The sequence below is a fragment of the Vidua macroura genome, chromosome 3 (assembly GCF_024509145.1).
Source record: "Vidua macroura isolate BioBank_ID:100142 chromosome 3, ASM2450914v1, whole genome shotgun sequence".
Lineage (NCBI taxonomy): Eukaryota > Metazoa > Chordata > Aves > Passeriformes > Viduidae > Vidua > Vidua macroura.
This window is the reverse complement of record NC_071573.1, coordinates 23,850,685-23,867,209: the sequence shown is the minus strand read 5'-3', so window position 1 is coordinate 23,867,209 and position 16,525 is coordinate 23,850,685. Positions and strand designations below refer to the sequence as shown.

Genomic DNA, 16,525 nt, shown 5'->3' with positions numbered 1-16,525 from the left:
TGCCATCACTCACTCATTCAAGTTATTACCCCTGATCTAGTCAAGTCATCAAGAGCCTGTGTTAGAATTAGATTTGACAGAGTAAGCCTCAGTCAATGAGACAATCAATGAAAGGTGGATGCATTTTTGGAATGCCTCTGCATCTGCTGGGCTACTGTGTTTTGGATATTGTGCCACAATATTTCATGCAGTAAACTAAGATTTCTTTTTCATCTTGATGCCTAAATGATCAAGCAGTTGGTACCTGTTTGGAGACTCAATTACAGTGTTGTTTCCTGCAATTGAACTTAGTGCCTTGCATGTTTAGAGGTTGGTTTTATGGTCTGTGGCCAGGACACTGGACTTGAATAGTTCCTTAACACCTAGTTGTACAGTCCATAAAATTGCTGCTTGGTTTCCTTATACAAGTGCATTTAAACTGTGATTGCACTATTATTTTGATATCAAGCAAACATTTCACAGATGAAAAGGACTGAACCAAGCTTTTCTGAAGGCAGAATAATGATAATTAATGTTTCTATTACTCTGTTTAAGCAGAATATATATTAAGAAGAAGACAGGTAATTAATCCCACTTGAAAGAAAATACACTACTCATCACTCATTTATGAATTCTTCAGTCTCTTCATAAAAGCAATATCTCAAAGAAAGGTAAAATACCTTAGGTACAATAACAGGCTAGGTCCTCTGGTTCTTATTTAGATGAAATTCGAGAGTATATTTTTCAGAGATTAGAGGATCAGGCCTGAGGACTAGCATTAGCTCGGTGAGAACTGAACCTATGTTTATAAAGGTGGGTGACATTTCTCCTATTGTCAGGCATGGTAAAAAAGTTTTATTTCAAACCAAAATGCTAAACCATACTATGGTATTTTTCCAACATCTGCATAAACTTTACAATGTATTTCTTAATTGTCAATACAAAACCCCATTCACATTAGTTAAAAAATTGCAGATTGTTGCAGTAGAATACATTCTATTGAAATTTAAATATTTTGATTTTTCAAATTTCAGTTCCTGGACATAGTCTTATTGCTAGAACAGTATTTACAGATTTTTTATATATGTTCTTTCTAAAACAAATCTCATATAAAGTCCTGTCCTTTTACTTTCACTAAATATGAAATATTCTAGAAGTCTGTAAAAAGCTAGTTATTTAGAAGTTTAAAATTCCTTCTCTTTTACAAACGTGTTTGCAGCATTATATAAATGCTTATTTCTTTGTGAATCATTAATGTTTTAAGGTATTTCTTTTCTCTGCTAGTGAAACTATATCTGTGGATTAACAGGATTGTTCACTGGAATTCATGTGGAAGCATAACTGCAGAAGCTGAGAAATGATCATGTTTCCTTTTAGTTCTCAGCAAGAGTAATTGAATGTTGAATATCTTACTAAACGCTGGACTGTGACAGTGTGTTAACACTCCGACTATCTCCTAACAGCAGGGCAATTATTTGCTGAGTGGGATTTTTATAAATCCCCTGGCAGTAGTATGTCCTGATAATTATGATGAAGTGCACTGGTCAGTGTTGATTCAGCAATCCCATCTCTAGCAAATATTTCATTCACAGCTCTCCTTCATGCTTTTACTTTTATGGTTTTTAAAGATCTCTTACCTCTCCTCTCAGCTTGCTTAGGTTTTTATACAAATTACAATGGAGCAAGAAAGGATTTTCAAGTTAAATCCCTATTTTGTTGAAGTCTTTTCTTTCTCATTTAACTCCTCATTAAAAGACCAGAGTGAGTAAGTAGCACTTTATTTAGGTTCTTACTGTGACAACCATTTGCACAAGCTTCCTCCCTCAAAGCTGTTTTTTTTTTCAAGATTAAATGACTGTTAAATTAAACATTTATATTCATGATATATGTTGATTATTTTGGTCATTCAGAGTTGATATGAAAAAGTAATTAAAATAGAGCATATCTTTATTATTGTTTAGTTAAGTTACAGTAAGAATATGTAAATATATCAGAATACACTTTCTATTGATTTAATGCTTACAATTTATCTTCAGCTCAACTTTGTCAATTTTTAATTTTGCATGTGTGTTATTATTTGCAACACAATAGCTATGCTCTATCTTAGAACATAATTGGTTTGCAATTTTTTACATAGACTTTAAAGCTCAGCCAAGAAGTAGGAAAAAAGACTAAGAAATAATTAATAAATTAAAGTTGCAGAATCTAAACTGCTCAGGATTTATTATACCACTTGGGATCACCTATCTTTTCCAATGAACTGTCTAGCATAGTCAACACAGCCTTGGTTTTCCCCTTCTACCTGCACGTTTTTCTTTCTTTTCTTCCTTCCTTATTTCAATTTCTTTTGCTGCTGCCTTAATTAATAGTTTAGCTTTCAAGGCAACTCCTTAATATTTTTCTTCTTTTATTCTGGAAAAAAAATTAATTTAGACAGAATGAGTTAACTGTTTCTCTCTGTATTGAAATGATAAAGAGGAAAATACAAAAATGGATATTTTTTAGCACTGAGTAAATATAGCATTAGTGGTGGAAGCAATTCAGACTATAAAATCCCCAAATCTTTTCCTTGCTAATGTTTATTAAATTAATACTTGTTTCTTTATGATTTTTTCTTCCTTTATATTTGACCATTAATTATAAAGATAAGAAAATGATTGGGAGGAAATGAAATGATAGAGTGTTAGAAATGCAGAAGGATTCAAAATATTAATGTAATGCTAAGGATGACTGCGTAACAAATGGTACATTTGCCAGTATGCTTGACCTGACGCAATTAATATTCCAGGTCATGCTTGGGTTTCCATGATGGAAGGTCTGAGGCAGAGAATTCTAGGGGAAAATATATCTATTGTATAACTCATTTCTCTCTCTCACTCTTTTTCTTTTTTTTTTTCCCCGACGAGTCAGAACCATCATCTTAAAAAAAAAATAAATCTCTGCTTTCACACCTCATTTGCCATATTCACCACTGGGCCACCATTCACCAGAAGGGCCTGATGTAGGAGGTCAGTAAGAAGCTATTAGCAGAGTCCCCTCCTGAGATTTCTTTGGTCTTATTGAGGTGGAAGTTAGCATGACAGTACTGCAAATAACTCAGCTGTAAGGTTTTTTAACAGTTAGCACAGATTTCCCCATAGTGTTTGTCACTTTAGAAAATTGTTCCTGGAAATGAGGTCCAGAAAGCTGGCTTTGACAGAGACCCTTCTTAGTGTTGAGGAGCATGGGTACAGAAAAATGTGTCATTCTCCCTGTAGGCCAGAGGTACTTTTTTTGTAATCTATGGTAATATTTTGGAGTGTTACGTATTTTCTTATGGATTAAAGGTGGGGAAAATATTGAAATCACAGTATGGGGTAATATCCAAGACAGATACTTTTCTACCATTGAAAAAGCAGTATTAAGTACAGTGGGTTTGTGATTGAGAGAATATTTTATCAAAGTAGGGAAAGGAAATGAAGTAATGCTTTTAATACATTATATTTGTCTCAAGAAGATATGCGAATGTATTAAGTACCAAAGGCTTTGATCCCCCAGATTCTTAGATTTGTGTAGACTGACAGCTCCCTGCAGAGGACAGAATGAATAGAGTATTCATCACCACATTGCACAGTGCAAGAAATTCCAAAAACAAGATTAAAACTTGCAAAGATATATTTAAAAAAGAATGGAAGCAATTTTTCCAGTGCTTGATCTAAACTAGAAAGCAGAATCAAACTCATCCCCTTGTCTCTCCTACCAAATTTTACCAATTTTAAATCTAGGCCTAAGCTTACCACAAACCTTGGAGAATTTAGAGTAAATTAGTATTAATTTTATCTGTTTGGATGCTAACTCTGTTGATTGCTCTGTTATGTGTCTTGTTGAATACTTCAACATATATAATTAAAATGTAAAGTAATTAACAAGGATTGCTTGAAAAATCATAATTTAAATATGGACTTTATAATCAATTTTGACCCAGATCTTACAAAGAGTTTCACCTGTAGAAGAAGCAAAATCTTTTAAAGTGTCTGCTTGGCCTCTCTAAACTACAAATCCATTTTCATAGTTCATATAATATCTGTATGCATTTAACCTGAGAGTATGTAAAAAAAGGGGAACAAAAGATGATTCTTTGTTTAGACACCTTTTCAGCAATAATAATTCCAAAGACACTGAATCAATGGATTTCCACATTTATTATGGCTAATTTTGGTTTCATTAAAAGTGCTAAAAGCTAATTTTATTAGTGCTCTTGGTTATATTCAGTAGCATTTCACAGTGTTTGAACCCTTTATGAACTATAGTTTTTTATTACTGCCAAACATTTAATCAAAGAAGCACAAAAGAGAATATGCACAGTATTTTAATAGAGATTGCAAAATGCAGTTTCAGAAAGCCATTTTACTCATGGAGACACTTACACTATCTCTCAGTGTGACTAAAAGCAGTACCTAGACAGAACATCGATTTAAAGTTATTCTTGCATTTAATTCTTCAGAGGGAGAACATTTTAATTATTTCAGATATTGTATTTGTTACTTTGGAGTAACAAACCCAAATCCCAAACCCATGTTATGCTGATTGAAATAATCTAATACTTTAAATTCTTTTTCAGTCAAAATAAATTAGTTTCTCCTCAACTGTAAAATGCTCTTCAGCATTTTAATTTTTTTTTTTTTTTTAAAGAAAAGGCTTAAAAGGGGGTGTAAATTTTTGGAAGACTCAGCCTTGATCAGGATTTGCTACCAATCAACAAATCCATGCCTGCCAGCTTTAGAGAGTTGTTATTATGCCTTAGTGTTTTCTTTCAGATCGCCCTGATTCTCAGTGATGAGCATGGAGATGTTTCTCTTCTGGACAATATTTAAATTCTCAGTGCCATTGTCGCGTTCTATAAAATATGTGTTTCACAAACATACCATGAGAGCAGGATCTCTCCTCATGGCTGAGAACCTCTGCACACTTGTGGCATGGCTAGAGCACAACCTCCACAGCTGGGTATGGATGGTGTAAGAGGGAGTGGAAAAATGAAGCAACAACACAGTGAGCAGTTCAGTGAAATATGTGAAAAAGGTTATTATTTTTCTATTTACTGTCATCAACGTAGTGAAGGCAAAAAATTAATTTGTTATAAGGTATGCAGATCCAAAGGCTGTGGTAGGACTAATGAGTGAAGATATATAATGACCATGGCATAGAGATGGTTTGTGTATCTCCAGCAAGGGATCTTATTTGCGTGAATCTAATGTAGTCCCTTTGTATGGAATTTGTGTTGACTGTGGCATTTTATATTTGAGAGAACTTGTGTAAAAAGTATATGGTGTAACTGCATTCAATAATTGTGGGGGAGTGCAATAAGTCCCAAGACAGCTCATGGAACAAGTCTTTATGTAGTACTTACAGACCACCAAGTGGTCACAGGCAAAATTCTACTGGGCTGATAAGAAAATTGCAATATAACAATGCATGAAGTACTATGAAAATAATAACAGCATGAGGAAAATATGTAACTTTATGAGATGTTTATGTGAGTTAAGAGCCAGATCTGCAGAACAAAAGATTAAGTTGCAGCTGGACTTTACAGATCATAGGGATGGACCTGGAATTTCACATTCACTCCAGTGATTCTGCTCGCCTGCTGTTTGAAGCATGGATCTCTGCCATTCTAATCTGACATCCTGAAGAGTTGAAGGAACAACCAGTGGTTTTTTTGGCATACATATGTTTCCACCACTTACCTCTATTCATGTCCTCTTTCCCATTGCACATTTCGCCCATAAGTGAAATAGTTTGTAGGGTTTGCTCTAAGAGGGAAACAAATAACAGAGAACCAAAATAAATTGTCATTAGACCCATATAACTTAGAGGTGAAGAATGTAGCTCTTAAAATTTTGAATAGCCCAACACTATTTTGAATAAGCTAACATCTCTGAATACTAATGGTCTATTAGACACTATGTTTTATATGTGCCTTATTTAATTGTTTTGACACAGGAAACTGGAACTTCCCAGTAGGATATGTTAATAAAAAATGCATTAGAGCTCACTGGGGAGAGTTCTGTCCTCTCAGCCCTAAGAGTTTAATACTTTATGAGGAGGCTGATGCCCTACACAGTTTTCTCATGGGTCCTCAGTAGTGCTCCAAAGGAGCAATACAAGATTTTAAACATTTACTCTTTTCCTTAACTTTTCCTTCATCTTGAAACCAATTTCTTTTCCTGCTACTTTTATTCAAGGTTTATTAGTAATTACAATTATGTTAAAAGCAAAGGACAATATATTATAACTGAGCAAGTTTACTTTGAAAGTTTTATTCTACCTTTGTAGAAAATATAATTATCTTTAAAGCAACCCCGTATCTTTAAATAAATTTTTGTATATTTTAATAATATGTTAACTGTTTTATGGGAAATTTAGTGGCTTTGTGCAATATGGAAAAGGAATTCTCATAATTAACAGTTCATCATTCATTCAGTAAACTCACGTATGTCTATTTGGGAATTGTTTATATACAACTGATAAAATGCCTACATATATAGGTATGATTTGGGAACAGTCTGTCACATAATTTTGACTTGCCAGATATTCACAGATTGTTAATGATATAGATTACTAAAACAGAATTTGAAATATGTGTTTTATATTAGTAATTGTTATACCACACTAGTCATACTAGTGATGTAAAAAAAAAAAAAAGCAGTATCAAATTCAGGGGCAAAGGTACCTTTTATTTTAGTCACAATTTCAAAATCATTGTGCTAAATTTTTGTTTTTCACGTTTTCTGCTATTAAGTCTAAACACATTGTAATAGTTATTCAGGAATTTATTGTGGACATTTTTTTTGGGGAAAAAGCAATTACTGGGTTTTGGTATTCCAAAAATTCTCTTCTATTTTTCTTTAAGTAATGGCTGTTTTACTTTTAAAAGTGCAGCGGGTGCCACTGTCTGATTTTGTTTCTAATGTATGTAGAAATTTAAATGAGTTGAAGTCAAAGATAATCCCATTTTCTGCTCAGATTCCAGGCATCTACAATTCGCCATTCAGGAAATCCCCAGATCCAATGGAACTGCTGCTACGGAAGTCAAAGCCACTGACCCACAGAAAGCAGCCAGTGAAGAGCCCCTTTGCTGATGAACTCTATGGCTGGCCAACCTGTAAAGAGCCTCCAGCTTTTGTCACATCACTGCCTCTGCTACCTGCTGACAGACAGAAACCTCAGGTAACATGTTCCAGTGACTCTGCAGCAGCTTTTGCTCACATCTTTTATCATAGATTATCATGGAATATCTTGAGTTGGAGCATGAGATCTGAAAATCCATTTTGTGAATATTTCTTTAAATATAAATCTAGTGCTTGCATTGAGGATATAAAGTCTTTGACACAGATTTGACTTAATGAAAAAAGAAATCTAGGTGTTACGTAGAAACAGGGAAATGTAATTCTTTATATGTTGTTTTTGTCCTTTGGGAAGAAAAGTGTAATTTATGATATTTCAAAGATATGACCTGATATAATTAAGTATCAATATTATGATTAATTAGAGCTAGAATTCTAAATTTCCAATCATTAAAAAAAAAGGAGGAATGAAAGGTGATAGGTAAAATTAAGCAGTTGTGATAACTTTGTCCTCAATTTGCAATTGTTTTCCATATGAAAACAGAGGCATCCTCTCAGTTCAGAATAGTTCTTGCTCTCGTGTACACTAGATGTGTGAGAGCTTTAATAACAAAGATTTCTACATGTTCTACTCCATCACAGCCAATTTGCCCAGCTTCCATTATTAACTCTTATGGTCTCAATTTTAACTTCAGTTGATGTCACTGTATCTTACAGGTAGATTTTTTTCTGTTCTGTAAAGTAATGGACATCTGTGAGATAATGCATCAAAGCTAATGTCTCACAAGATGGCAAAACAGCTTTTGCCACCTTATTATCAAAACATGTTAGGAATGTGACCAATATACACAGCAAACAAACTTTTGAGAACTTTGTGTTTCACACTTGATGACAGTATGATGACATGTAGCTTTTGCCAGTAGGTGCCTTATACAAGTACTTTAGGGATAGAAATATTTTGTCTTTCCCACTGTTCTGAAGAATTTTTCAGTTTGCCCAGTCTACTGAATCTTCAACTTAGTTCACACATACACTTTCCATTCTGGTTTCACTTTGAGTGACCATCTTCAGAACCTCTGACACTTTTCCTTTCCTTTCTGTACTCCATTCTATATTTAAATTTCCTTATCTTTATCTTGCTTAGAAAGACAATATTTATAAATGAGTCCTTCTTAGCAACTTTCAGTGAACCTATCACCTACCTGCAGAAATGTAACAAATTGAGCAATAAGATATATATATATATATATCTTTAATGGTGTTTTACTCCTCTGAATCAATATTGCTCTCTACAACTCTCTGAAAGAGACTGTAAGCCAAGTCCAGCTTGGTCTCTTTTCCCAGGCAACCAGTCACAGGACAAGAGGACATAACATCAAGCTGTACCAGGGAAGGTTCAGGCTAGACATCAAGAAAAATTTTTTCACTTAAAGGTGGTCAGGCATTAGAACAGGCAGACCAAGGAGCCAGTGGAGTCACCATCCCCAGATATGTTCAAGAAATGACTGCCCACGGCACTTAGTGCTATGGTTCAGTTTGACAAGGTGGTGTTTGGTCAAAGATTGGACTCAATGATTTTAGAGGCCTTTTACAACCATTATGATTCTATGATTCTAAGAAGGTCTGTGATTCTGTGATTCTAAGAAGGCCTGTGAGACTACCTCTGGAGAAGTAGAGGTGAGCCCACTGCTTATAACAGTAAGAATCAACTTCAACGCAGTTCTCCACCTTTGTTCTTCCCTCCTTGTGTTCTCCCTACCCTGACTGCTTGAGATTCCTCATAAAACGACCTCATTGACTCACTTTAGAATTGAGACAAAGTGTGAGCCAACAAGCAGTTTGGGTGATCAGGGAGCTTGGAGTTGACATAAACATTCCATTATGGCTTTACCTCCTGGGACCAAGGGGGTTATGACAGTCCTTGAGCAGGATGTGACTGATTGCATTGTCTCTCAGGAAAGAGGAAAGCTTTTGCCTTGTGAGCATGATGCAGGAGTCAGTTTTTAAATAAATAGGGAACTCACAGTTCTTCCATTGTTAAGGTGCTCTTGCAAAATTGCTTTACTGTATAAAAAGTATCTTACAAGCTTCTGCTTGGATTTGGAATATTTTATAGACCTTTCTAAGTTCTGACACATGCACAGCAGTCATGCACAGATAGCCTTTTAGAACAAACCAGAAGAGTTCTGTTTATTTTCTGCACCTCAAAGAGGGAATTTACTATATAATACTTTAATCCTTTCAGCACCCTGGGATGTACACTGTGGGGTAAATTTTCAAAGCACAGCGCGTGGATTTAGCTGCCCGACTCTTATTGATGTTAATGGGAGTCACACGGCTAAATCCCTGCACAACACTTTGACAATTTAGGGTTGTATGTCTAAGGAAAGGACACTGGTTTGAGCTGATGAAACAGCTGGAAATGAAAACCCATCAGAACATATGATCCTGAAAGTTGTCTGGTGTGACCATAAGAAATTTAATTACTAGATATACTTGTGTCCTCATTCTTTGTGGTAGCACTTTTTGGCACCAAGCTTCCTTTTCTAATATCTGCCTGGCTCACTTGTTACTTTTTTTCAGGTATCTAAAATTTTTATTGCTCCTAGGTTTGGATATTTTATATGACGATGTCAATTATATATGTTTAAAAGAAAAAAATTAACTATCTTTCAGCTTTCTCTTAGAGAAATGGGTATTTAGCATTTAATAGTAAGGTCTGTGTGTGTAAGATAGTGTATTTAAAAGAAAGGTTTTAATGATGCTTCTACATCAGTTAGATCTATCATTTTTATTACTGAGTTAACTAGAATTGTAGTTTGATAGAAACATGGATAATGCTAAAATTAGTCATCTATTCATTAAAAGGTGTTAATAACAGAATGCACATTACCATTTAGATCTTTTGCATGCTGTAATCTGTTGTGGAATGGGAACAGTGAGGAATGCATAATTTAATGCATATCGTACTTTTAATCACAAGTTTCTGATGTTATGATAAAGTAGTAAGAATGCTGATCTGCTAACCTTTATTTGGCAAACCAGTTGGTATCAAGAAGATTTATGCTACTCAGTACAAATTCCAAACATAGAGCATAGAGCTGTGTGAGTTTCCTTCAGGGTAAACATTGTTGGTTGACTCCTACCCTTGTTTTCCTAGCCTGACCTCCCCATAAAGATTTCCATTTTGAAGCAGGATGCCTGAAACACTTGCAAGCATTGTCACTTTGAAAACATTTTTAAAGAACCTATTTACCAGAGTTTCCACAAGTTTTCTTCCTGTAAAATGGAAATAGACACATGGACTTCTTAGAGGTCATCGTTTAAGATACATTCCTGAGGTCCCTATTACTAAGCAAATTTCTTCAAATACATTCTTCAGAGGAACAGAAACATCTTTTGGGAATGTTTAGAATTATCTCAGTATTCTAATATATATACTCTGCTTTCATTAGTGATGTCACAGCTTTTATTTTGAGGGAATTTGCTTAGTCCCCGCCTCCTTCTATTAGTAGTTGTAATTTTATTTAAACTATGGACTTTTTTTCCTGTATCTGCCTCCTAGTTAGGTCTCAGAAATTAAAGATGGAGAAAACCTCTTGCTTGGATATCTGATCTGGCCATTGTCCTGGAGGAATATGAGTCAATACTTTTCAGTGAAGAAATAATACAATATTCTGAAAGATTACTTTTAAAAGCAAACATATTTTTCATGGTGTTATTTGGTAATAGTACTTGTCTTTCTTCCTTCCTCCATATGTCCACTTAATGCAAACATCTTGTAACAGAATATTCAATTGTTATTATAAATTTTAAACTTTTTTATAACTTGATCATCAGGTTATATATTACTAGAACACTGTTGATGAGTTTCAATGACCTGTTCTAATCATGATTAGTCTCTCATGGGCAGTAGCACTTTTAATTCTTTTTTAAGACTTTTGTGTTCTTTTAAAATGAACATATTTTTCATGCCAATTATGAAAACAGAAGCAAGAAAATATCTGCAAGGAGTGTAAATATTATGCTCATTTGCTTACTGGGACCTTTAAAAAGATCTCCAAATCTTGGTACTGTGCCTTTAAAAGTAAAGTTCCAATAAAAATCCATTAACTACTTTTAAATATAGCAATCCTCCTGTCCAGCTGTGAAAAGTACTAGATGATACTTATTTGCCATTTGTGTTATTTACGGTCCATGACTTTTATGGTAACTGGTTCCTATTATTGGTTTCTATTAATGTAAAACATAAGTGAACATAAATGAGGCGTGAATCATTTCTTTTTATTAGCCCCACAGTCTTCACTCAGTGCTTGCAGTAACTCCAGCTGTGACTTGTTAGTGATAACCTATTTAAAGAAGGATATCTTTAAGAATAAAGGCTGTGATTAGGATTCTTTGTCTGTTCATAATTTCAAAAGGTTTTACTAGTTCATTGCAAGATCAACAATGATGAAAATAAAAATTAATTTTAATACTTCTAAGCCCAGGCTTGCCATTAAACTGCCATGAGTGACATGGGCACTAATTATATTCCAGGTAAGTTCTTAAGGGTTAATACTAAAAGTGAGACATACAGGGTATGTCACTTCAGCAGCACAGGAGAGGACTTCCTGCTGCTATTTATCCATGTTGTTAAATGGTAGATACTGATACAATCAGTTATTGAACAATATACTCTGGAAAAAAAAAAGACAAAAGACAATTACAAAGTTAATGTGAAATTAGACCTTTCAGAAATGGAATATATGCCTATAGTACTGAAGTCATGTGTTTGAATTCTATTAGAAGAATTGTACCTTAAGCCATGCATTAAGTTCCCTTCCAGTTGGGTTTATAGTTACATTGAAAAGAGCATGTTCTTTAAAGTTTATTCTATGAAAATTAAAATACTTAATTTTTCTGCTTAAGCAGAATTTAGATATAGTTAATGCTTGGTTTTTTATTTCACCAATATTTTTTCTAAGTAAAAACAATGTTTTCCTAACCAGTCTCAACAATATATTTGTTTAAAATTTAAGTATTTATTAGTAGTTAAATAAATTTGGAGTGCACTCTCTTAGAAGCTTTAGAATATGTTATCAACCTTTATGATATTTGTAAGTCTCTGTCAAAATGAACAGTTTTAATTATTTAGGGAGACGAATCTTGCTACACTTCCCAAACATTCTGTGTCCTGTTTCATCAGCAATCTGACATGAATAAAAGAGGCAAAGAAAAGAACTAGAACTGTAACTGTAACCCCAACAGAGCACTTGTATTACCCTACACCTTTCAGGGGCCTTTCCGTGATCCTGCTGAAGTGCTGCGGCAGCGCTACAAGCCTTTGGAACCAACCCTGCGAGTGAGAGAATCAATGTATTCACCACCAGCCAAGGCCAGAGAGCCAACACCAAGGGAAGAATGGAGAAATCCCATCCATGACAATAAGTGAGTTCTTTGGTTCTTATGTTGTTGTGAAAATGTTTCCTTTATTCCATTGCTTTCAGAAACCTTTCATGCCTGACAAAATGAAATGTCAAGCCTGACAGCTTACTAGAAAACATTTTATGTATATACTTCTAAATTCTGTGTCCTCAGATTATAAACTGCTCAGGGCAGAGACCCTATCTTGTAATTGTGTGACATGTGCCATCCATATCTATGAGTGTCTAAAAGAACTTGTAATACTAATAATAATATGTGATGCAACAGATGGCTTTAATAGGGAATAAGAAAACAAACAAATGCAAATTCTGTCTTGCCACATGCACCTATGGACCCTGCCAAGGAAAAAATACTGTTTCAGTATTTCATGTTTGGTTATGGGAGGAAGAAATGGTATTGCATGCCAATGAGACTTGTTTTCTCTCCCAGCTCACTTGGAAGGGGAGGGAGCATATGTTGCATGTTAGAACATGATGCAAAATCTAGAATAATCTTTGAAGCAGTTTGATTTCCTAAGCCACAGCAGCTGCAATAGTGTCAGACAAACCAGATCTTTTCCATAAAATCTCAAATACAGGCATAATCCACCCCAAAAGATTAAAGGTTCTGTCCCAAACGATTTAAGGCTGTGGCCAAAATATTTCCTTTTTTTATTGGCATGATGGCTGTTAAACACTGTTTTATCCAATCATAATAAAAGCCTGCTAACTCACTTTCTCTGGCTTTGTAGTTAACTAGAAAAATAATTATGTTTTGCCAACCTTTTCCTTGAATTCACTGCTCTTGGCAATCCTTTGGTCTTTCAATACCAGAATTCAGGACAGAAGGGAATCACTTTTCCTCATGAGCAGCCTGTGATCCCTGGCACATGATGTTTTGCTATTTTTGATCTGTTTCATGCTTTTTTATCAGCTCCATATTGCTATGTGTCAGCTTCAGGACTGGGACTTAAGAGTGCCAGAATCAATTGTGTTTACATGGTTTAACTTCTATGTTTTTATTGTTGGACCATTTCCCCCAATTTAATATTAATAGTATCTTTGAATGAAAATTCTATTCAGAAACAGATTTGAAATTAAAAAGATATTTTATTAAGACTACTTTTTCACATTTGGACAATGTTTTTGGTGGGGGTTTTTTGTTTGTTTGTTTTTAGTGGTTTTGTTTGTTTGTTTGTTTAGTAAGAGATAACATGTTTTATTCCTTTCATACCAAAATCATAACTGAGTTCACTTACAAGTACAAATGTACTCCCCTTTTCTATTTCTCTCTCTATTTTTTCATGTATTTGTGTGAGGTGGAGGAAACAGCTTAATTTTCACATCTCGGCATAAATTTCTGCTTTTTAAATTTTCATCTTTATATCAAATTTCTGCTGGTGAAATGTAGAACCCCTATTACTAGGTAGTTATTAATACTCTAACTCTTATTTAAAGTGTTTTCATCACTGAATTAGTTGTGATTGATGCATTCCAACTGAGGATAGAATATGTTCTTCATTTATAGGCATGACTACATTGCCCAGTCTTTATTTGATGAAGTTTACCCTAGACATTACTGTGTCAACACTTTCAGAAGGTCAGACCTTGCAATAAATGTTTCACTGACTCTTCAGTGAGGGAATTGTGAAGATTTGGTCTTGTACAGTTTAAAATTGAAGCCTCCAGCTTTGGTAGATATTATTTGATATGGGGTCTTTATTTACCTTATGGGTAAGGAAGCATTTAATAACATCCTTAATGCACAGAAGCAATGTCCCAACAATCAATGATTCTCAGCTTCATGCACACTAAATGCAGAGTGTATTATACATTTTCAGGCTGTGATCATTCCATTTGTGCTTCTTATTCAACCAGCCATGCAAGGGTCGCATCTGTAACCTTGAAAAGGTGATGACAGAGCTGCAGGTCATCAACAGGACTAATGCTCACTAGTAATGCTGCAGCTGCTGCATGGGAGGTTGGTCTCCAGGGAGGAGCCAGCAAAGGGTTACTCAGATTCTATTTTCTCAGCAGTGCCTATTATGATTTGACAAATTTCTGTTTCTTGCTATGTAATTGTGTACTTTGGGACTTTATTTGTTCCTGATAGTGCTTCCTATGCTGATTATTCTTCTGTTTTAGAAAGTAAGGAGAGAATAAGCAGCAGAAGTATGTGGCATTTGTTCAGAAAGCTTGTGTAAATGAATGACATTTACATTGATATGTATATTTCCAGAGTATGTATTGTGTGGGGTCTCTTAAGACAGAAAGATTGCTGGCAAGTACCTGAAGTTTTCATCAACATTCAGAATTCTCACACACTTCTAATTATTATTGGTTATTTACAGGATGATAGGATGAGTGTTTCAAGCTCTGAGAAACTTCTTGCTTTTGATAAAATACACAAAGAATTTGGAAAAGCTGTGAGAGAGTTTGAGGCTGGCAGAAGCAGTACAAATGAAACCAAAAGAGAATATACTGTGCTTACTTAAAGCAACTGCTGGAATTTCCTTTTCTGTAATGGAAAAGCAACTGGGTAATCCAGCCTAATAAGAATGATTCCTTTTTCCAATGTAATTGAAGCTGTTACTACCTTATTGTGCTATTTTTCATACAAATGAAGTAATTTCCCCCTCCACTTGGATAAGAATGACAATTGCATTCCTTTGGGATGGCCACTTAATACAGTGTCTAGTTTGAGACACCAACTGCTGGATCCAGCAGATTTAGAGGAAGCATAAAAAGTTCTTTCCTCAGTTGTGTGCAGCCGCATGCTGACCTAATTTTCCAGAGAAAAAAATGTAAATTATTTTCATTAAGTTTGATGAAATCTGTCTCATATAATATGCCTCATACTTCGAAGTATACTATTAAACATCTTTATGAAGTCAACAAGCATCAGAATGACATGCAGTGTAGTAACAGCAATAGTGTAAGGCATAGGTTTCCTAATTTATTGTAGTCTTCTGGTGTGATATCAGAAACATTATCTCAGCTTCTGGCTCTGTCTGTGCTCAGTGCTGTTCTGGAGATGCACAGCCTGGTCCTGGTCACAGTGGTTCTCTAGTGTGCAGCAAGGTTTACACATCCTGCCTCTCCTGTGCTGTGTGAATACAGCAGCACCCAGCTCCTCATGGGCTTATTTTCAGCAAGATTCTGCTTTTCTTTAGAGCAGCTGAGGTGCTGCTGTGCTGCCCTGTGCTGGGCAGGACAGATACATTTGCAGAGAAATTAGTGACCTACATAAGCTCTGTACTTGGAGAGCACCAGTGTTATGAGCTGCCTGGTATTAATGGTAAGAAAACTTAAAATCCAAGTCACTTTAGGATTTAGAATTTTTAAAAATCTTTTAATTCCTAGAGTTATAAAATCTTTTAGTGTATTTCTGACTTAACTACAGTGAAAATGGCTACTACATTTTTTGTCATACAAACACAACACATCTGAAAACTTTTTTCAAATTATACTTAGTTTGTCATATGCTTTGCAACTTCAGCAATTTGCATATTTTCCGGACTGTTATTGTATTATGATAAACAGGGATTATCATATATTTTCAGATAATGTTTTCTTAACAATTCAACTTCTATTTGTAACTCTTCCATTTATTTTAATTACTAGCACAGTGTGCAACATTTATTAATCAGCAGAGTCTTTTTAAGTTAAAATACTAAATTAGCTAACCCCATTAACACAGAATACTCCAAACAAGCAGTAATAGGAGAGGTAGTTACTGTGCAAATCGTATTATACATGCGGGTGCTCTAGGGCACAGTTAAGCATGATTACCCTCTTTTGATCCAGTATTCCTCTGCTTCTTCCAGCTAATTTCCACTGGAAATTTACAAAGTAGCGCCTTCATTTTTCCATCTTAATTTTTCTAATGAAGTTCTGGTACTTTATAACACTGGGGATGCAGATAATAAGTCTGTGTATAATTAAGAAGTTCCAGAATTTGCTGCAGAAGAGATCTCTTTTACTTCCTACAGGAACTAGGCTGTGCTTTTTTTGCCACTTTACATTATTGCAGACAGG

The 16,525-nt window shown here is 34.8% G+C and overlaps 1 protein-coding gene across 2 annotated transcripts in view; it reads left to right on the top strand.

The window, feature by feature from the left end:
* The window catches only part of SPATA17 (spermatogenesis associated 17), an 86,046-nt gene that overhangs the window by 45,279 nt on the left and 24,242 nt on the right, over nucleotides 1–16,525 (top strand). For both annotated transcript variants that reach the window (XM_053973642.1, XM_053973641.1), the window contains exons 7-8: nucleotides 6,982–7,185; nucleotides 12,361–12,512. In XM_053973642.1, coding sequence (XP_053829617.1) covers nucleotides 6,982–7,185; nucleotides 12,361–12,512 — 356 coding nt within the window. The remainder of the gene's footprint in view (nucleotides 1–6,981; nucleotides 7,186–12,360; nucleotides 12,513–16,525) is intronic.